General features: G+C 35.4%; 2 protein-coding genes across 2 annotated transcripts; one reads left to right on the top strand and one right to left on the bottom strand.

Annotated features, from left to right (window-relative positions):
* Positions 1-1,373: 1,373 nt before the first annotated feature.
* Positions 1,374-2,734, top strand: LOC106394889. The gene has a single exon (XM_048744171.1). It carries the CDS (start codon positions 1,561-1,563, stop codon positions 2,569-2,571), a length of 1,011 nt encoding a protein of 336 aa, XP_048600128.1. The 5' UTR covers positions 1,374-1,560; the 3' UTR covers positions 2,572-2,734.
* Positions 2,735-18,588: 15,854 nt separating this feature from the next.
* LOC106392816 (disease resistance protein RBA1-like) lies at positions 18,589-22,578 on the bottom strand. Its single transcript, XM_013833594.3, has 3 exons — positions 22,018-22,578; positions 21,671-21,916; positions 18,589-21,523 (listed from the first exon to the last, which is right to left on the bottom strand). The coding sequence occupies exons 1-3, from the start codon at positions 22,230-22,232 to the stop codon at positions 21,388-21,390; spliced, it is 597 nt and encodes a 198-aa protein (XP_013689048.2). The 5' UTR covers positions 22,233-22,578; the 3' UTR covers positions 18,589-21,387.
* Between the last annotated feature and the right edge of the window lie 422 nt (positions 22,579-23,000).

A 23,000-nucleotide genomic window follows, 5' to 3' on the forward strand; every position in this document is an offset into this window, starting at 1 on the left:
TTGTTTTTCAACTAGAGATTTGGATTATAAACTTGTAATGAATAGTGTTGGTTCGTGTCATCTGATCTCTTGAAAATGCCAAGTCTCATAAAGTGTCTAAGCTGAAGAGAAGGTTTCACTGAAGCTTTAAGTTGTCATTAAGAAAGCACGTGAGTTGGAATCTTTGGTTAAATGAAGTAAGGGCAAAAGAGTAATTGACCTAGTGAGCTGAAAATATCTGATCCAAGTCGTCATCTTCATCGACTAGAGTTACCACGTCGAGAGGTCTGTAACAGAACGGTGAGGAGAGAAAGAGCTCGTGCTCAGGAGAGAGAGAGAGAGAGATCGTGAGTGAGAGAGAGCTAGTGAGGGAAAGAGTTTCTCTGTGTATCTAGCTAAGCTCATCCTCTTGTTTTTTCTTCCTAAATCATACTCTGATTGTAACAGAGATAGAGAGGAAGAACCGAAGAAGGCAGTGGCTCCCGTTGTGTGAGAGGGGGGCCTTTGCCCCCAACAACTTTTTAACATTTCATGTAAATCATTGAATAAATTCAATATGCCCCATTCTTTTTTAGCAAATATACTCTTAATCCATGACCAATTTTACTTATGTCCCCAACAAATAAATTTTCTATCTCCGTCTCTGGAAGAAGGTCCCATGTGATTGTACTCTTCTAAGTTTATCTATTGGAAAGGTTGAGACCTAATTCTCTCTCCAGTGAGTATAGTGGCTTCTCCACGTCGGAGGAGTGCTGTGAACACCAGATTAACAAAACATACCACCTGTGTCGTTTACTTTATCGAGTTCACAATTGTTTGCGATTAGATTGAGATTTGAGCTACATTGAAGTTTGCAGGAAACCAATAGAATCCTCAATAAATAAGCAAGAAGACCATGCTAGATTACAATTTAGCCAAAAAAGCAAACCTTTTGTGAGTTTATAGTCAATAATGTCATTAAAGAAATGCGTTGCCAATTGCTTAATTTACTTTCCTAGATCTTTAATGCATCATTTAGAGCGGATATGGGGTGTGCATTACCCATATGAAGGAAGACAAAAAAAAACCCAGTGCGACTTCATGCCTTGTTCTCAGAGAAGACTTTTCATTCGAAAAAAAATGTATGACTCCACCCAACCCAACCCAACTTGACTCGGCTCTATCCTGTCCGTACCAATGTTCTTAAACTTTGATCCAAAAACTGAATCGAATAACTATTTGAATCACAATTCAATATGGTTCAATACTTCACAAATTTTATCTACATATAAGTTTAAAAACAATATTAATAAATATGGAACACAAATAAAACATAAATAAATATCATATACATAAAACATTGCAAATATTAGCTAGTATTTTGTTGATTTGATTAATAGATTTTTGATAATTATAATGACCTTTTATCCAGTTCTACTTAAAACATAACTCGGCTTCGTGATCGGATCAACTGGGTCCAATTTTAAAAACACTAATCCTTCCTTCCTTATAGTTATCTTGAAGAAAGTAGTCTTGGTCATTACTCATAGTTTCGACTCTTCTTTAAAGTTCTTTCCAACTTCGTGTTCTCCACGCGCTTCAATGGCGACACCATCTCCTCTTCCTCCAACGGTCAACCTCTGGGTGGTCTTAACAGAATCAAAACGGATAATAAACGCCCACTCACGCCACCTCCTAGCTCTCTCCCTCCTCTTCCTCCTCCCCATCTCCTTCTCCATCACCGTCTACCCCTCCATCTCCCGCCTCATCATCAACCAATCCTCCCCTTCTCACACCACCTTCTCCCTCCTCAAATCCCACAACGATATCGATCCCAACACCGTCCTCCTCCTTCTGATCGCTTACATCGTCTTCGTCACCGTCTTCAACCTCTTATCCATCGGATCAATCACCTACAGTGTCTTCCAAGGCTTCTACGGAAGGCCCGTGAAACTCATCTCCGCCGTGAAATCAAGCTTCACCTCGTTCCTCCCCCTCCTCGCTACCCTCGTCTCCTCCAACTCCATCGTCTTCGCGATCTTACTCATTCTAGCGCTTGCAGCCTTCTCGTTGACTCGAGTGATCGAGCTCATCGTCCCAGGTCTCGAAGTCAGTTACGCTTCGACTTACTTCGAAGCACTCTCCGCGGTTGTAATACTCATCTTTATTGCGATCGTGATAAAGCTCTATGTGAATTGGATCGTTGCGTGGGTCGTCGTTGTTGTTGAGTCATCTTATGGATTGACGCCGTTGAAGAGAAGTGGAAGCTTGGTCAAAGGCATGGAAAGCGTTTCTCTTTCTATGATCGTCGTCTTCAGCATAGCTCAATCGAGTCTTGTCTGGATCAGCAACGTAACCGCTTCCGACATTGGAAATGGCGGGAAACTGTGGACAAACGCTGTCTTCGTTGCCCAGATCGTGGTCACGTCTGCGTTACTAACGGTTTCGATGATGTACAATTTGGCGGGGACCACTGTGATGTATATATATTGTAAAGCTGTTCAGGGTGAACTTGCTCGGGAGATAGCTGAGGAGTTTGCGAGAGAGTATGTGAGTTTGCCTTTTGGTGATGGTAAAGTTCCTCACGTGGTGTGTGTAGCTTACAACGGATGATGAGGAGTTAATGGTCAGTGTTTGTGTTGAATCTTGTTTTAAGTGTTTGACTGAACTGGACATGTCCAAGCTATTGTAATGTGTGTGGATGATCTAAACGCGTGGTTATTGAAAGTTTTTTGTAAGGATTTAATCATCTTCAATGAAAGATTTTATTTTCTTACAAACATAGTTATTACAAGAAGAAACTTACTACAAAGACAAATTTCTATTTGTAGAAACATGTGGTAATGTAAAGCCAAACAAGTTATGTTAGTGCAAAGATGACACCACAATTGAGTAATGCAGAAGATAAATCAAGAGACAAAATAGATACAAGCAACCAACTATGTTTTATTAGAAATCGCCTAAACAATCTATTACAAGACTTGCTTATCAGCTTTTACACGTCAATGTTAACACCCTAACACACGTTACTGACAGATTCCTAATCTACCCAAACATGTCTCTTTCCCGTCAGTACTTCAGCATCTGCTTCAGCACGACCCAAGAACACCCCTAAGGGATTTTCACCCTTCCTCTATAATAATAGCCAGTGTCTTATGGAATACAGACGACTCCATAGCTCTTTTATAGTGATCTCCACGTTCCTGAAACCCTAGTCTCCAAGGCAACATGAATATGGACAACTTCCATATCAATAAGTACACTTTCCTTTTCTTGAAATGTACTTATTTCTCAAGGCATAAACTTGTTCCCCAAGTTTATCTCTTGCCTTTTATCCACGGTATAAACTTACTCCTCAAGTTTATTCCACGCCAGCTTAGCATCTTGCGTCCACATGGTCTCTACCACTCCGCATGCCTCCTGGTTCACTCTCTGACACACACTGCCTCAGCAACTACTTCAACGACTACGTCAAGACATAAACCCTCAGTTTATCCTTCTCCATCTCAGCATATCTTGCATCCACATGGTAACCCACCACTGCGCATGCCTTATATAGTAACGACTAATGCATCCAGCATCAGTGACTTCATTGTCTAGTTAGTCACGGAAGACCATTGACATCTACAAGCTTCACTTGCATCTTCAAGTTCATTAACCAAAAATAAAACGGCACAAGTATTCTTCTTTTCTCAAGTGATTTACTCTTCTTTAAGCCTTAGACGGGCAACTGTCTGTTGTTGGTTCAAGTTAACCGTTGACAGATTGTTGTTTGGTCTTAACTGATGGCTGCTGGTTCTAGAAGCTGGAACGTGGTTATGTTTCCCTTCATATGTTGTTACAACAGATTTTAGGACATTTGCTGCTCTTTCTACATGTTTTCTCACTCCACATCCAGGTGTTGTACAACTGAATTCAATTTATTCCGGGGTCCAGACAATAATCAAACGGAAAACATACTAAAGTTGTTTTGAGAATCAAATAGAAAAATATACTAAAGTGTTGATCAAAGATGCATGTAGAGTTGAGGAGTGGAGTTTTGGGAATATGATTTTAAATTTTACTTTAGTATACAGTTGCATGTTTATACAACCATACATTTTTGTGTTATGAAGCATTTCATATATTTATTCTATTAAAACATACACTCATGTGAATGCATGTGTTAGTCTCTAGTTTGCCATTAAAATCAGAAAAATCAAAACAACTTTAGAGGTTTTAAATTTTATAATTGGATGTTATATCATATCTCTACAAGGTTAAAGTATTAAAAAAAGAAGAAATTGCAAAATGATGATGAAATAAGGGAAACTAGGTGGTGGCCCGCAATTTTGCGGGTACGAATAGGCCTAGGACGGATTGGGTTTCTGAAGCATTTTACGGATCTAGATCCTTATCCGACGGATCCATGATTTTATTTTTCTTATCCGGATCCAGGGTTCTCGGATATCCGGGTGTAGGATATCCTTCTAAAAATATAATATCCGGTGAATATCCGGATTTGGATCTTTAAATTAAATAAAAAATAATGTTAATATATATAAAACATTAACAATATTTTAGAAATAAAAATGTACATAATGTTTTAATTATTCTATGTATACTATTACAAAATTTCTATTAATTTTATATATACTAATATAAAAATGAAAATATAATAAATAAAATTTGTTTTTATATATAGATATTATCAATAAAAATTTATGGATCCAGGTATCCGGAGAATCAAGATATCGGGATCCAAATCCGATTTTGACGGATCCAACATTTTAGTATCCAGATCCGGATTCGATCCTTCTAGATATTCGGATTTTCGGAGCGGATCCGACTCGGATCTCGGATCGTATCCGGATCTCGGATAATAAGTCTCAGGACGAGGTAGGAATACTTTATAAAAACAAAAATATTATATTTTCATGAAACTAAATATATTTTTATTGTTCAAAATTAAATGTTAATTTTATTTGAAAATATAATGTTAAGTGTAAACATATGAAATTTTAATGTAACAAAAATTCATTTTATTTAGGGTATCCATATTAACATCGTTTTTATTCTGTATATATATGAAATTAATTGATAATCTTATGGATTTTGAATGATAATTATTTTTTGCTTATATATCATTATGTTTGATATTATTTGGATCATTTGGAAAATTATTTAATTGGTTCTAAATTTACCTTTTTTATAATTTAGTTAAAATAATTTAAAAATTATTAATCAATCAAACTATAATAAATTTTAAAGGTTTCGACTATGAGTGATATCTAAACAAAAGTCATTTACATCCAGATATTAGTAGATAAAGCATAAAATATGGAAAAGTGTAAAATATATAGTAATATTTTGATTCATGCATTAAAAATCAATGTTTACAACAATCTTCAAAAAATCAGTGTTTTTTTCACGCATAAAAACAGTGAATGTGATTACCACAAATACAACAATTTAAGATAAAATCACTGCAATTTAAAGGGTAAACAACATGATATTTTGATTTATAACTTGACCAATTAAATCATATATTTACATGACCAATAAAAACCTTAACTTGTATCACAAAGTTTAAAACTTATCGTCTTTACATATATTCCGTATAAATATTGACTTTACATATATTCCGTATAAATATTGACTAAGTGATTTAAGCTCACCGACATTGATCACTTAACCTATTAAATCTGAAAACAATACAATGATACAAACTCTGATAAAGTACTTACTAACCAAATATTTCGTGTTGTATGAAAGTTCAAATATCTCTCCAAAATCTTTAAAATCAAAATAGAGACTACTAAATTGGACATGTATCATATCTATTTATACAAGTACTTACTAACCAAGTATCATATCTATTTATACAAGTAATTACTAATCAAGTATTTTGTCTAGGTGGTTATCTGCGATTTCGGGTATAAACATTGTATGAAAATTATATATTATGTTTATAATTTTGTAATTTTGAAAATTATTCATAACTATTAAATATAACCTTTTAACTATAAATAATTTAGAAATCAAAAGTTTTGGTATTATATAATCTAAGAAGAGTTTTGAAATATAGTGATAATTCTATAAATTTTAATCTAACTTTTCAGATATCTTTTTATGACATATTTTGTGATTAGTGAAAAAACTGAAGATTAATGAACAAAAAAGTATTTTATTTTTCACTTTATTTTGTTTTTATTTTACTTAGTAGCAAAATAGTTACAAAGTTTTTATTACTTTTTCCACTTTCTATACCAGTCTTTCTCACACATTTTTGATTTAGTGTTTAACGTAATTATATAAAATTCATAATTGGTTAACCAAAAAAATAATGAAATGCGTTTTAAAATTGTTTATATAATTATTTCTATAATATATATTATGTATTTATATGCATATTTAGTTTTCTATAATGAAATCTATGACATTTAATTGTTTCTATAAACAAATTCACTACAAGAAAACACAAGTTTTACGAGGGCAGTTTTCCTCGTTACTTCGTCGTAAAAGCAGTGTTACGACGAATTAGCGAGGAAACGCGTTTCGTCGTTATACGTTTGTCGTAACGCATATATCCTCGCTAATTCGTCGTAAGTTAGCGAGGAAATAATTTCGTCGTAAAAGCGAAGGAGGATATTTCGTCGTAAAGACCACGTAAAGATTCCACGTAAGGACGTCGCTAAGTTTCCTCGTAAATACCACGAAAAGCTTTCCTCGTAAAACCCACGTAAATAAATACTCGTAAAATTAACGTAAATACCTTGAGAGCTTTCCACGTAAAGAAAACGTAAAAACCTTGATAGATTTCCACGTTATTTCCATGTAAATGTTTCCTCGTAAAAACCACGTTAAGCTTCCACGTAAAGAAGCCGCAAAATTAGCTACGAATTTACTTCGTTTCATTATTTTATAGAAATATAAAAAATTATAATTATAAATATAATTATAAATAATTTAAATTATTAATAAAATTAAAATTCTAAAAAAATCAAAACCAAAATATTTTATATAGAAATAAGTTTTGAATTCATAATACAATAACCGAAATTAAAAAGAACTAAGGGTGGTCGTTAATTAATCGCCTCGTAGAATTCATCACTCCTCGCCTGAACATCCGCCTCGGCATGTGAGTCGTCGGTCGGTGACTGGCCTGGGATAGGATTTTGTTGTCGCATGGTCCTCAACAAAGTCGCCCATTCCGGATTTGTGGCCGCTACAACGTCCAAGAAGCCCTCGAGTCCACCCATACGAGATCGGAGCTGAGTAGACTCTATACGCAGCTGAGTAGACTCTCTACGCAGCTCTTCGGACTCCCTACGCAGCTGAGAGACTTCCTCATCCCGTCGCTGAACATAAGACGATGTCGCTCTCGGAACATCGTTGACGGAACCAATCCCCAACGTCCGTCCCTTTTTTTTAGGGACAACCTTAAAAACAAAAAATAAATTTTGTTAGTAAAAATTTAAAGTTAAATTAAATGAATATTTAAAAAATTAAAATTTTAGAAAATTTACCTCCTCGTAAAGCTTATCCACTTCAGGTGTGGATAAGGTGACGGGTAATCCATCGGTGGACTGTTGGGTCAGCTGGGTCTGGCGTTCTTCAACCCGAGCAGCCAAATCGTTGTAGATTTGCTCGGACTTGCCATCTATAAATCGGCCCGCCTTGTTCTTGTGGGTCCTCTCGTAAAGTTGCATAAGAGACGGGAATTCTCCCGTCTCTTTGGCCTAAAAAAACATTTAAGAAAGTTGTTAATTAGAATATATATAAAAATATACTAAAAATTTAATATAATTAAATTTTTAATTACCATTTCCAAACGGACACCGGCGTGGGGTTTTTGGCCCGTAGTGTGAAGCATCGGCCCGTTCCCGTGCTCATCGACTGTGTTACGGGAGTTAGAGCAAGACTGGGCGATTCTAATGGAATCAGGAAGACGCCAATATCGGATGAGGCCATCCCAGACATCCGTGGTGAGCTCAGCGGGTTTGCCACGCTCATACCCCTTCACGATCCAGTCACCCTTCCAGTTGGAGACCGTGTCCAACAAGCGAACTTTCGCCTTCGCTTCAAACTTCTTTCTCACCCTCTCAGTGATCCCCAAGGCCCAATTATATTTTTGCTGTTGGAAAAAATAATTTATAATTAGTTTTTCAGAAAAAATATATATATAAATAATAAAAAAATTTAAAGATATATATTTAATTAATAGAACTTACAGCGTAAATTTTGAACCACGTCTTTCTGACGTAGTGGGGCGTCATTTTCCAGTTCGGATGTGCCATGGAGAAGTAACCTTTTATCGTGTCGGTTACGTCCGATGCAAGACATCCGTCAATCCCCCACCTGAAAAATACAAATTTAAAATATAAATTATTTTTAAAGTTATAAAAGAATTTAAAAAGAATAAAAAAATAATGAAACATACCATAAAGTTCCGTCCGGTCGGTCGGGGTCGATGACTGGTAAACCTTCTCTGCCTGGCAGACGGAGAATGTCCTCTACGGTGTACTGCGAGTAAGGAGCACTCGGAGGCACCATCAAATCGGGATGAATCTCGCCCGCGGGCATCGGAGGTGCCGGCATCGTAGGAGGCACAGGAGGAGGAGGAGGCATCTGGGGAGGCACGTGAAGAACCGATGGTGCACTAGAAGAAGGAGATCCAATGACTCTCTGAGTGTACTGAGTCTCGGGGACAGTCTCCTGACCCGAAGAACCGGGAGCTGAAGAAGACGACGGGTCTAAACGACTACCCGGCTCACCGAACATCTCTCTGTAATGGGCAGTAAGTCTACCTTTTCGAACCTGAGAAAAAAATTTAATTTTTTAAATTTTCGTGAACATATACTTCCCAACATTATCCACCTAATCAACACTAAATAACATAAGATCCGTAAACCTATCTAAATTCCCTATACTAACCACCTAATCTATCCTAAACTAATCAAACTAGAGAGGAATTAGAGAGACTTACCATTGCTACGAATTAGGGAGGAAGTGGAGAGGAAGTAGAGAGGAAAGACGGAGCGAGCTCGCTCGGGATATATATAAGATTACTTGTCCTCGTAATTCCTCGTAAGTTTACGAGGAATTACAGAGGCCCGCGTTTTCAGTTACGACGAAATAGCGACGAAATACAAAGGCCCGCGTTTTCGTTAACGACGTTTTTACGACGAAAAGGGTTACGTGGAATTAACGAGTTAACCAGTTACGAGGAATTAGCGAGCCTTTATTTTCTATAAATACCCACAACTTTCCTTCTCAAACCACACACACAAACTCACAAAACACACCCTATCTCAAATCACACTCCTCACCAAAATACTTTTCAAATTAGAAATATTTGAAAAAAAAAAGAAGAAAAAAGATATTAGAATTTATGTGGGTGAGACTTAAGTCTCGCCACATATAATTCCAGTATCTTTCTTTTTTTCTTTTTTTCTAGTTTTTATACTATGAGGAAGTAGCAAGTCCCGCTTTTCACCAATTTAGAAAATTTGGAAAAAAAAAGAAGAGAAGAAGATATTTGGAACTCATGTGGTCGAGACTTACGTAAGTCTCGCCAAATGTGATTCAAGCATCTTTCTTCTCTTCTTTTTTTTAGTATTTTTAATATTTTCGTCGTAATATCGTCGTTAGTTTACGACTCTTTTACGACGATTTTGGCTTACGTGGAATTAGCGTGCCCCGCTTTTTTAATTTCGTCGTAAAGTCCTCGTGGCCTTACGAGGTGTTTACGACGAAATCATCCTACGTGGAATTAAAGAGTGCCTTCTTCGTCATTTACTTTACGTGGTATTTACGTCAATTTACCTTACGAGGTGTTTACGACGATTCTTTCCTACGTGGAATAAACGAGTTCCTCCTTCGTCATTTACTTTACGTGGCATTTACGTCAATTTACATTACGAGGTCTTTACGACGATTCTGTCCTACGTGGAATAAACGAGGATTACGTCGTACATTCGACGTCAGGTTACGAGGAATTAACGAGCAGTACCTTTAAATCCCTAAAATCCGAAACCCCAAACCCCAAAACCCATATTCCTTATCTTCTACTTCATATATTCCAAACCCCATCTTTATTTTCATTCCAAACCACAATTCCCACATTTACTTATTTATAAAACAAACTCCCACAATTTCTTATTCATAAAACAAACTCCCACATTACCTTATTCATAAAACAAACTCTCACATTACCTTATTCATAAAACAAACTACACAAAATCAAATACATCAATCGGATACATCGACATTCTCGTCATCACTAGAAATATCATCATTTTCATTAAACTCGTCTTCTACAGCTTCGTCTGTGGCATCATCGGTAAGATCTTCGTATTCGTGATTATGCGGATCAATGAGAAGGATGTCATCAACTTCTTGTTCAGGTTCCTCGACTTCATTTATCTGTTCTTCTTGCAATGGTGGTTCTTCTCCACTGATGATTCGTCCTCGAGGTGTAACTTTGATCACTGCTAACCAATTTATACCCGAATCTCTCATCCGAGGGTATGGAAGGAAGCTAACTTGGTCTGCTTGTGAAGCTAAGATGAAAGGCTCGAATTTGTTGTACCGACGTCCACCGTTGACATCAACTACACCAAATTTGTTAGACCGAACACCTCTGTTGACGACGGGGTCGAACCATTCACATTTGAAGATGACGCATTTCAGCTTCAGTATCCCTGGAAATTCGACTTCAATAATCTCCGTCAAGATCCCGTAGAAATCTGTTTCCCCTTTCACACATATTCCATAGTTACTGGTCGCCCGCTGTCTACCATACTCATATGTGTGAAAAGTGTAGCCTCGTGTGAAATACATCTGTGATGTGGTGACCTTTACAAGTGGAGATTGAATTACTTCGTGTAACCACTTAGGATAATCTGCATCGTCGTCATAATCAACCTGCAAAAATAAAGAGAACATTAAAATACAAATCATGTATGAAAAAATAGTTTGAGTTATAATACCTGATTCCGCAACCACTTAATGAAGTGCTGATCTTTCCTTTTGTCTACGTCACTTGTGGATATACCAGGAAATGTTTCTTCGACTTGAGAAACAAATAGGCTGTAAAATTAATCACATTTCATAGGAATGAATCTCTTGCAATTATATAATTAATTATATGTGTTTTGAAGTGTCCATATATGTTACCTTTCAAAATAACGCATCAATGGATCCTCGCAATTGAGTAGAATATAGGTGTGTGCACTATGAGCGTCTTGTTCACTCGACCACCAAACCTCTTTAGACTTCCCACCGAGTCGTCCAATCTGGCTAAAGATGTCTGGAACACCAGCAACTGCATATGTTGGCGCAACTCCACCATCATCATATCTTCTTGGAGCTCTTCTACGGGTACGTACTTTTGACGCAAAGTAGTACGATGTGAAGTGAGAAACTTCTTCCGTCAAACTTCCAGCAATTATAGAACCTTCAACTTTGGCGAGGTTCTTTGCTTTTCCCTTCAAATATTTCATGGCTCGCTCATACTGATACATCCATCCGTAATGTACAGGTCCACGAAGCAATGCTTCATATGGGAGGTGGACAGCTAGATGCTCCATGACGTCAAAAAATCCAGGAGGAAATATCTTCTCCAAGTTGCACAATAAGATGGGAATGTTCTCCTGAAGCTGTTCTACAACTTCTTCTTTAAGAGTGCGTGTGCTCAGATCCCTGAAAAATGCTCCAATGCCTTTTATATTCCAAAAACAATTAAACACATTGTTAGTCGTATATTATTTTGCAAACTAGACCGTTATAAAATTATTGTGATATAAAACACTACGAACCTGCAAGTGCTTCATGTACGTTTGTTGGAAGTAGCTCCGCAAATGCAAAGGGCAGTAGTCGTTGCATAAAGACATGACAATCATGACTCTTCATCCCAGAGAACTTTTGACCCTTTTCAACACATCTAGAGAGATTTGAAACATACCCATCGGGGAACTTCACTTCTGATGCCACCCAGTTGAACAACACCGACTTTTTTTCTGAAGACAGTCTGAATATCGGAACAGGAACTTGTCCATTGCTTTTAATATGTAACTCGCTTCTTGAGCAAATATCCGGCAAGTCCAACCTCGATTTTATGTTGTCTTTTGTCTTCCCTGGGACATTCAATATTGTATTCATGATGTTCTCAAAGAAATTCTTCTCTATATGCATCACATCGAGGTTGTGGCGCAGAAGAAGATCCTTCCAATATGGCAACTCCCAAAATATACTCTTCTTGTGCCAGTTGTGATGAACACCGTAAGAATCAGGCATATTACGAGGGACATGCCAATTACCACCCCAACGAACTGTTTCGTTAGCTCCGTAGTAGTCGATTTGTGCTTCAATTTGTTCTCCAGTTAGATATGGTGGAGAAGTGTCTCTCACAACCCTTTTGTGCCTAAACAAATTCTTGTTTCTTCGGTAAGGATGGCCAATGGGAAGAAATCGACGATGACAATCAAACCAACTTGTCTTCCTACCATTCTTCAGTTGAAACGCATCTGTCGTTCCATTACAATATGGACAAGCTAATCTCCCATGTGTAGTCCATCCAGACAACATCCCATATGCAGGAAAGTCACTTATGGTCCACAAAAGCATAGCTCGCATCGTAAAATTCGTCTTCGTTGAACAGTCATACGTCCTCACCCCTGTTGACCACAAATCCTTCAACTCTTTTATCAGTGGTTGTAGGAAAACATCCAGGGACCTTTTTGGATGGTTCGGACCAGGTATCAATATCGTCAAGAATAGCAACTCCCGTTGCATGCACATCTCCGGTGGCAGGTTGTATGGCGTAAGAAAGACTGGCCACAATGAATATTGTCTCCCTGACATTCCGAACGGACTAAATCCATCTGTGCATAATCCGAGATACACATTCCGGCTATTGCTAGCAAAATCCGGATGTACTTTGTTGAAATGTTTCCAGGCTCTTGCATCTGATGGATGAGTCATCTCACCATCCGTCTGAGTATGCTCGGCATGCCATCTCATCTTTGCAGCAGTCTGCTCTGATTGATACAATCTTTTCAATCTGTCTGTAATTGGTAGGTACCACATCCTTTGGTACGGTACCCTATTACGTCCCCGTCCTTGCGGCTTGAATCGTGGCTTCTTGCAGAATCGACATACTTCTAGCTTCTCATCATCTCCCCAATAGATCATGCAGTTGTCGATGCAGACATCTATCATCTCCGAAGGCAACCCAAGACTATAAACTAATTTCTGAATCTCATAATAAGAATCAGCAGACACATTGTCTTCCGGCAAATACTCTTTAAACAAGTCCGCCCATTCGTTCATGCAACTTTCAGGTAGATTGTGATCAGTTTTAATATTCATCATTCTAGCAGCCAACGACAATTTAGAGAGACCTTCTCTACAACCACTGTAAAGTGGTTGATTCGCCGCGTTTAACATTCCGTAAAACTTTTTTGCATCTATATTAGGTTCTTCATCTTCATCATGAGCTACGAATGCATCAGCTACCATATCATGAACCCTATCATAATCTACCATCTCCTCCTGATGGTAACTATGTTCATTATGCAAATGATGATTAACCGGTTCTTCCTGAAAATTGCTATTACTACTACTAGCTTCATTCTGATCATAATTATAACCTTCCCCATGTTGAAACCAGATATAGTAATTTGGCGTGAAACCTCTATTTATTAAATGCTTCCAAACATTTTCACGGTTTGCCAATTTCGAATTGTTGCATTTCCGACAAGGACAGAACATCTTACCACTTTCTTGGGCGAGCGGTGTTGAATCTGCTTGGTGCATAAATGTCTCCAGCCCCGCAAGGTATTCTTTCGTCACTCTCCCGTTAGCATCTCTATGCATATACATCCAATTCCGCAACTCGTAAATAGTCCCAGAGCCAGCCATTTTTTTTTCTTTCACGTTTTTTGTTGTTGGTGTGTTTAAAATGATGTTCCAACATCCATATTTATAGAAAATTTCGAATCTGGTAGTTGTAATTTTACTATGAAATTACGACGAAAATTAATTGTATGGCCAAAAAAAAAACGTGAGCCACCTACCAAGTTGGTGGATTCAAAATTTCCTCGTTAAGTACACGTAAAATATTTCGTCGTAAAGCACTCGCGAAATTTACGTGGATTTTACGAGGAAAAACTATTTCCTCGTAAAAGCCACGTCAATTTACATCGTCTTTACGACGAATATTTTTTGTCGTTAACTTACGACGAAATAACGATGCTTTTCTTTCTCAACGTACTTTCCTCGCAAAATCAACGTTTTTTTACGAGGATTATTTTTCCTCGTTAAACTTCCTCGGTAAAGATACGTTTTCTTGTAGTGATTATGTTAATCCCATTGTAATAAATGCATTCACATTATAATAGACACGTGGCAGCCTCACAATGATTTGATAATAAATATGCTAACGCATTCACACTATAATCATAAATGTGTTCACACTATGTATTTTGTGTGTTTTTTTTAATAAAACTCACATACATAGTTCCAATAAAACTCTGGATTTTTCGGTTCGAATAAAAATAGATAACAAATCAAAAGCCAAACTATATATATTATTTTTATTGTTTACGGATAAAGTTGAGCAAAATATTCATAAATTTTGATTCGATTCGTTATCCGTTTTGATTTAAACCAAAAAAATCTGGTTATTTGAAACTCTACGAAACAAATCAAATACTAAAATACAATATCCAAAAAAGAAGCAAATCACAAATACCAATATTTTTAGAAACATATATCTAATTCGATATGTTATATGCATTTATATACATATATGTAAAGAATTATATATACATGTTATATATATATTATACTTTATATCAGTTTTACAATATTTTTATGAATTAAATTTATTATATTAGGTACTATAATTTAAAAGGTTATATAATGTTTTATTTTTGTAATAAAATGTTATTATTAAATTATTTTTAAAATTTTATTTTATTTACGAATCAAATCATATATTTTTTAAAATTCTAAAACATTTCGGATATCAGAGTCACTGGATATCTAGGTGGCTAAAGATCGAATCGACAAGAATGCTTCCAAATACCCAAATATTTGATATGTGTTCATCCCTATTTACGGATATAATTTTATTTTCTTTATATGAAAAATGACTAATGTCAAGGTCTTTTTTAGTTTAAATTAGTTTTAGTTTTATCTTTTATGTATTATTTTGAACAAAAATGTCATTTAATATTAATTAACAATATCTTTATATATTTTTCAACTATTTTTATATACTTTTTACATAAACATGCATCTGCACCTTGATGTGAGCACCCGCAATGGAAATCCTTAAGGGAGAATCCTTAAAAAAAAAAATTAAATAATCAGTGGAACCCATCAAAAGTTAAGGATTCAATCCTTAAAATCCTTAAATAAGGACTCTTTCTTAGTGAATCCTTGCACTATTTGCGGGTCCCCACGACATGTGGCGATCCGCGATTGGTTGATATTATTTTTTTTTAATCTAAAAAAAAAAAAAAATAATATTTAAAAATCAAAATACACTTTTTCTATGGATTCCCTTTTGGGTAACACCATTGCGGGTGCTCTAAGTATTTTACATACATGTGCACCTTGATGTGAACATCTTATAAATAAATATTCACCACAACTGAAGTATCTAATTTTTTTGAAAGTTGAAATATTTTTTCTTAATGCGTCTTTCACTACCGACCAAATTGTAGTGAAATGATTTGTCTTAATATTTTTTTTTCTTAAACTATTATATGTTTAAAAACTATAATATGAAATTATTGGTTCGACATGAAGACTATCTAAAATTCATAATATGAAAAAGAAACAAATAATATTAATTTTTGGTTTTTACCGGAAAAAACCAAAAAATCAAACATTTTAACCGAATAAACTAAAATGAATATTAATTTAAAATAATAGTTATATTTTAGGAGATTAAAAATAAAATAAAAACATAAAACCTAACCAATATCCAGATTAAACAGATTTAATGTCTTTTTTATTAAAAATAACGAAACTAATAATCACATTCCGCGCAAGGCGCGGGTTATTACCTAGTTAATATATATTTAAGATGTTTAATTAGATTAGGTAATTCTAGAATTAGTTTCCTTATTAAAAAATTAATTAAATAAATAAAAATTCAGATATCAACAACCAATTAAATTAAAAGAATTAAATCTAAACTTCACATATGAATGACACATAAGCTAAATCCACTTAATTGACTTCTCAATTAATATATAAGAGGATAATGTATGAGGGCCGCAAGAAATAGTTGCAAAACTCCGAACTGCTTTTAAAAAAATGAAGACAAGATTACTAAACTAATGCCACTCATTTAAAAAACGCGTAGAAGAAGAATCATGAGAAGGTCGGGAGTCAAACCCACTTCTGAAACATTGTCATTCAAATTAAATTTATTTGTAAGTAGCTTTATGTATATATATATATATATAAAAAAAAATTAAACACTTAAAACTAATTTCCAACTAATGTTCAACATTTATATCAATTCCTAAGTCCATAAGGGCAACATTATCAATAGGTCCCCAGATGAAAGTCCCCAAATGAATAGTACAAGGATTTACAAGGACTCACCTCATTTGTCCCTTATTTAAGGATTTTTTCTCTTCTTTTTTCCTCGGTCCTGATGTTTTGTGGCCCCTCCCCCTCCTTAGGGACCCTTAACGGACTAACTGATAATGTTGGCCTAATGACCGTCCGACTCAATCCTAGCTTAATTTCAAACATAGCTATTGGATATAAACTAAATAAAATATTACTATAAAATAATAATTAGACTTTAATTATGTGTATAATAGTTTGAATTGGTTCAGTCACTCATTTTATCGGATTAATTTTATTAGTTTCATGAGTTTCACTTTTCACCTTAGATGTGTGAATATATTTTCACCATTTTGTATATTTGATGTTGATTTTAAAATGCGGTTAGGAATAAAATAAAGTGATGATCAGTACGAAACTGAATAAACGACTATAACCAATATAATTTAAAATCTTATGAACAAATATCAATATTTACAAAATTTAAATATTTTGTTATTTCAAAGTACTTTATATTATAGATGTATAGAATACAAATTGGATTAAATAGTATTAAACAAAAAAATCATTACTATAAAATCAAACTAAATAAAATATTATTATAAAATAAGTATTAGACTTTAATTATGTGTATAATAGTTTGAATTGGTTTAGTCACTCATTTTATCGGATTAATTTTATTAATTTCATGAGTTTGACTTTTCACCTTAGATGTATGAATATATTTTCACCTTTTTGTATATTTGATGTTGATTTTAAAATGCGGTTAGAAAAAAAATAAAGTGATGATCAGTACGAAACTGAATAAACGACTATAACCAATATATTTAAAATCTTATGAACAAATATCAATATTTACAAAATTTAAATATTTTGTTATTTCAAAGTACTTTATATTATAGATGTATAGAATACAAATTGGATTAAATAGTACTAAAAAAATAAAAAATCAGATTATGTTTGAGTATTCTTATGAGTATATTAGGTAGTACAAATGAAAAAAAAAAAAAAAATCAAACAGAAAGTTAAGCAAAAGAAAAAAATTGTGATAATGCTATGGTATAATCTTTATAGTTTAATAATAGTATATTGAGTTATACTATTTATATTGGTAATATTAATTCTAAAACTTCAATTATTTTGGTAATATTAATTCTAAACGTTTTTATTCATTAAATATATTTTGGTTTTTGTTACTTCAATTATTTTAATCATCTAAAAGGGCTTGATATAAAGACAATATTTTTATTACATTCCGAATATATATATATATATGTTATTTAAGATTATGTTTCAAAGGAATAATATTTTACTATAAATATTTGTTTTGTTAAAATTTCTTTTTTATGAAATCATACTATATATATATATATTTTTAAAAAAAATTTATAAATGTTTATTTTATTGTAAATTTTACTTTAAAATCATATTGAAAATTATAAATCTAATTGATCTAAATTATTAAATAAAATAGAAAATTATAAATCTAATTGATCTAAATTATTAAATAAAATAGAAAATTAAAATAATTACAATTATGTATAATATTTTTAATTCATTAAAAGTAATATTGCAATTAATCGTTGTAAGAATTAACGTGAATGTGACACGTATGAAATCAAATAATATTAGTGATGATTAGTTGAACGTTAACTTACTTCTTTAGTTTAATTATTTTTTTAAATCACTAATTCTAACAAATTATGATGCAGCTTTATTTTAAAAGTTAATGCATACAACATTTTTACATCATTTGTTTTCTAATAAGTCTTTAAGTAATTTAATGCTTTCTAAAAAAAACTACAACACTACAGTCTTCTTTTTGTTTGTTTAAGGTTTTAAAAAAAACTACTTATTTAATAATTCTAAAGTGATCTTTTTGTTTAACAGAAAAAACAAAAAAAAAATAACTTTTTATGAAACAAAGAGTAGATTTCATATTGCAGTATAAAGTGAAACTACAATTTCATCAGATGTACTTTTGAATGTTAGCATGTCACGCGGTGCGCGGACAAGGAAAGGACGAGAACATATACAATAATACAAATGAGTGACTTGACAGTGGACTTTTTTTTTTTTTTTTTTTTTTAAATTACTTATATTAAAATCTTCCGGTAAACCGGACAATCAGTTCAGGTTACAAGTTCGATCAGAACAAAAGCTCCTAAATCAATGTATTACAACCGAGCTTCGCCCGCCCACTAAACCCGGCACATTTCGCTAAGTTGATTTTAAAATCCTTAGGAATCTAAAGCTGTTCTCCCCTTCGACGTTGACCACGGGAACGTGAGGTTCACCTCGTTGCCTCGGATGCCGGGAATTTCCGTGACGTCTACGGGGTAGCTAGCTCTCGATGAACTTTTCGAGATCTTATAACCGTCACCGTCAATACGCACAGACACAGATGAAGAAGGGAGATAGAACACATACCATTGAAAATTGCTCTAAGTCCCTCTATACAATCTTCAAAAGCGCCTCGACCGGCCAATGGCTTAGAGACACGATGACCTCCAAACCAAGATCGGTAAGCAAGAAGTCGGGAACAAGTTGACCGCTGCACGAGAACCTGAACTGCTCGAAGACCTGCAAGAAGCATTAGTGCTACCGACACTACCATGAGCAACCAAGGGGAAGCCACAGCACTGGGATGTGCGCAACACCGGATGGAGCCACCGACGATACCAAGAAGACCCGCAGACCACACGGAGCCTTGAGCATCATCGCCAAACGCCGTCTTAGAAAACCTAAGACCGGTAAGCTTACAATGTCACAGATTGCGACCGGTGACAACGGAGCAATCGAACCAAAAAGCACACGAGCAAAGACCAAAGAAACCGGTCGACAAAGCTTCAAAGATCGGTTCTGAACCACGAGCCGGGAAGAGAACAAGCCGAAAAGGAGGGAGGTCGCAGCGACGTCTTGGAGTGACCATAGACGACCAACACCAACACCACGCCTCTGGACCTACCACGAGCCACCACCTTAAGAAGAGTTACACACCACCGCCTTCGGTTAAGCTCGCAACCGAGCTAGAGGGAGCTCCGATACCCCATTGGCGAAGACAAACAGAGCTCACCTTTACCAGGACACCGAGGAAAGGGTAATCGAACCGCAGCCTTCGCCGCAACATTACAGACCGAAAGACCTCAGATCTAGGAAACCGGAGATCAGATCTGAACAGAGGCCCGGCTCACGCCTCCACGCGCAGCCAAACTCTAGAAGCGGCTTAAGGGACCGCCTCCAAAACCCTAAAACGCCGACTCCTCCGACAGTGCCGCCAGAACCCATCGCGCCGTAGATCCATGACTAAAGGACTCACACCAGACACAGAGCTTCTCTCGAGCGAAGGTGCCTCCAGGAAAGCTTCAAACACAGAGAAACAAGCAAGGCGATAGGGAAGACGAGAGCAGCGGAGGAGCAAAAGGAAAACGAGGAGAAAGAAGAGGAGAGGAGCCTCCGGCGTCGGGGCTAACGTGAGCGCCGGACGAAGGCCGGAGCCCCCGAGCACCGGAGCGGAATCAAGATCTGATGGCGGCGCTAGGGTTAGAGAAGATTGGGGGAGAGACCCTCGAGAGAAAACTTTTTCTCTCTCTCTCTTTGGGATGGCGGCGCTCACCCTAGGTTCCTCGACAGTGGACTTATGCATGCATGAATTTGCATGTGTACACGAAAATCAGTCTTATCTACTCAAACTTTCGATTTCCGGCTATCCACCCACTTCCATCACGTGAGTCAAAAGTTTCCTTCTTTGCAAAAGTTTATCGCTCGTGCGTCTTTCAACATAGACTATAGTCACCACTAATCAATATACTATTAGTCATTCATTTTCATTCCTTTCTGTTTTTACGTTTTACCAATTTAAGAGAAACTAACCGGTAATTTCTAGTTAGCTAATTCACTTGATCTTGTAGCGAGTTAATACCCGGCTGAGAAGATAAAGTTCTAACTCTCCAAGGCGCAACATTACTTCCTTATTTACAAATAATCTCGTATTATAAACGTATCCTATAGATAAAATGTATTGGTTGTTGGTCAATAAGAACTGTTCACTGGAAATTTCTGTGGCCTACGAAATTCTAGGTGATTGAGAAGATATTCGACACCATTACTTCTATCCGCGAAGAGATGTTTTATCTCATGTCTATGATTCAATTAGAGAGCTTACACAGCTAAATTGAACGAATTATTTTGTTATTTGTTCTGTTGAAATGTGATATTGATTAACTAATTAACAAAAGAAAGAAATACTTGCGATGTTTTTAAAAGAAAAACAGATCTGGGCAAAAACAGAGTATGGCTTCTTATACTTGAACATAACAGAGCATGACTTAAAATCAGATCACTTTGCATCCACCTTAGTCATGACCAATGTTACAGAAACTGTTCCATCTGGTGAGGATGTCGTTGTGCTCTGCTTCCTGACAGTGACTGATAGAGAGGATGCAATGATCGGCTTGTCACGGGAATGCTAAACTTAGTAAATCTTTGAAAGCAAGATATTTTAATTCTCAAGAAATTAGGTGTATATAGAAAAAGGGCATAGTTTCAATAAAACTACATATTTTCGACAAAAGGGTATATACTACTCCCTCCATTTCAAATCAAATGTTGTTTTAGAGTTTTTCACACAAATTAAGAAATTAGTTAAATGTTCAGTTTTATCTTTGTTGACTATTAAAATTTTATAACATTTATTGTTTACCTTGACTTAATTAGGGGATAAAGAAACAAATTATTAGAAAAAAACTGTATTAAATTCATAAAATGACATTTATTTTACAACAAAAATTTTATGTTACAAAAACATTTTATTTGAAACTAAAGGAGTATATATCATAGATAAAAAGCTATCTGTCAAAATTGAAATTCCCAGCCTCTCTTTTTATTCCCAGAATGGTTGACATTATGATCTCTTCCTTCCTCGAGTCCCATTGCTGCTACAACTCTCCTAACCTCCGTAACAATTTCCTTGACAAAATCAGCTTCGGAGCTGCCAAAAAAAAAAATTATATCTTTACTCACAAAATATCCTCACATTAAAAATTTAACAAAGTAATTTCCCGGTGGTTTTAATTAGGAATATAGGACTGAATTGGTGTTAAAAAAAAATAGGACTGAATTATGAGTGGAAAAATACCTCTGGTCTTTCAGCGACAGGCCCATCTTGTCAGAGATACACTCTAAGGCTTCCTTCCATGTCTTGATCTGATCTCCAGTAGAAGCTCTCGCAAGGTTCCAGAATTTCGTACCGAACTTACCTGTCTGTCCTCTCACATCACCTACCTTCAGCTTGTAAAAGATTGGTACAACGTGGAGCTTTTCTTTATCCGCAAGTTCTTTGATCTTCGCCAACTCATTCATGCACCACGACGACTCCGCATACCTATCATCACGACGATGATTAGGATTCTTTAACCAGGATGTTATAGCTAACTAAGTATATTACTATACATTGAATAATTAAGAAGGGGAAAGAATGTAGACCTATTAGAGAAGATGACCAGTGCAATCCTTGACTCGTGGATCCTCGCAAAAAGATTTCTTAGGTCTGTGCCTCTGAGCTCGTTCTTGTCTATGAAGAAGTTGATCTCGTCCCTCTCAAAGGCAGCAACTAGGTGGCTGACGAACCTGTAACGGAGCTCCTCTCCCCGATAATTTATGAAAACTTGAGGGTCCTGACATGGATAGAAGGGCGTCATCTGATGTTGGATTTAAGAGGGATGGAAGAGCTGTTCAATTAATGGAAAGTGATGTAATGCATCTATATATAGGACTCATTTCTCATTGTATTTTGTTTTTTTTTTTATTTCTGACTTCTTCTTTTATTTTTCTGACAAAAGGACCCGTTAACTTCTCCATGGGCACAAAGTTCACGTTTTTATATAACCATCGACGTCCATTATATAAGTTTGTTTTTTTCTTGTTTTTTTGTTTGTTCACAAACTATTTAATTTTTATCGACGTCCTTTTATTTTGGTTTTTTTTTCTTACTTTTTATGTGCACACGACATCCATTACGTTTGTTTTTTGGAAAAAAGTTTCGTAGGTACACTGAACACTAATGAATAGTGTATCGAAAACCAGTCAAACTATTATGTTAAAAAAAAAAAACCGTTCAAACTATTAAAATATGTCAACAACGACATCAAGTCAACTCCTAAAAATATGTCGAATTCAATCATTTGGGGTGTTATTAGATTACTCAAAATTTGGTGCCCAGTCAAATTTTTAAAAGTTTAACCCACCCAAGCCCGTATCCGAATCCAATTAAGCAAATAGGATAATTAGATGTTTTTCTTACTTCTTTATGTGCACAACGTTTTTAACTTTGCATCGACGTCCATTAAGTTTTTTTTTCTTACTTCTTTATGTGCACAAAGTTTTTAATTTTGCGTCGACCCTCATTAAGTTTGTTTTTCTTGCTTCTTCATGTGTACCAAAGTTTTTATATAACTATGGACGACCAT

This window comes from Brassica napus, chromosome A2, assembly GCF_020379485.1.
Source record: "Brassica napus cultivar Da-Ae chromosome A2, Da-Ae, whole genome shotgun sequence".
In the NCBI taxonomy this organism is placed as follows: domain Eukaryota; kingdom Viridiplantae; phylum Streptophyta; class Magnoliopsida; order Brassicales; family Brassicaceae; genus Brassica; species Brassica napus.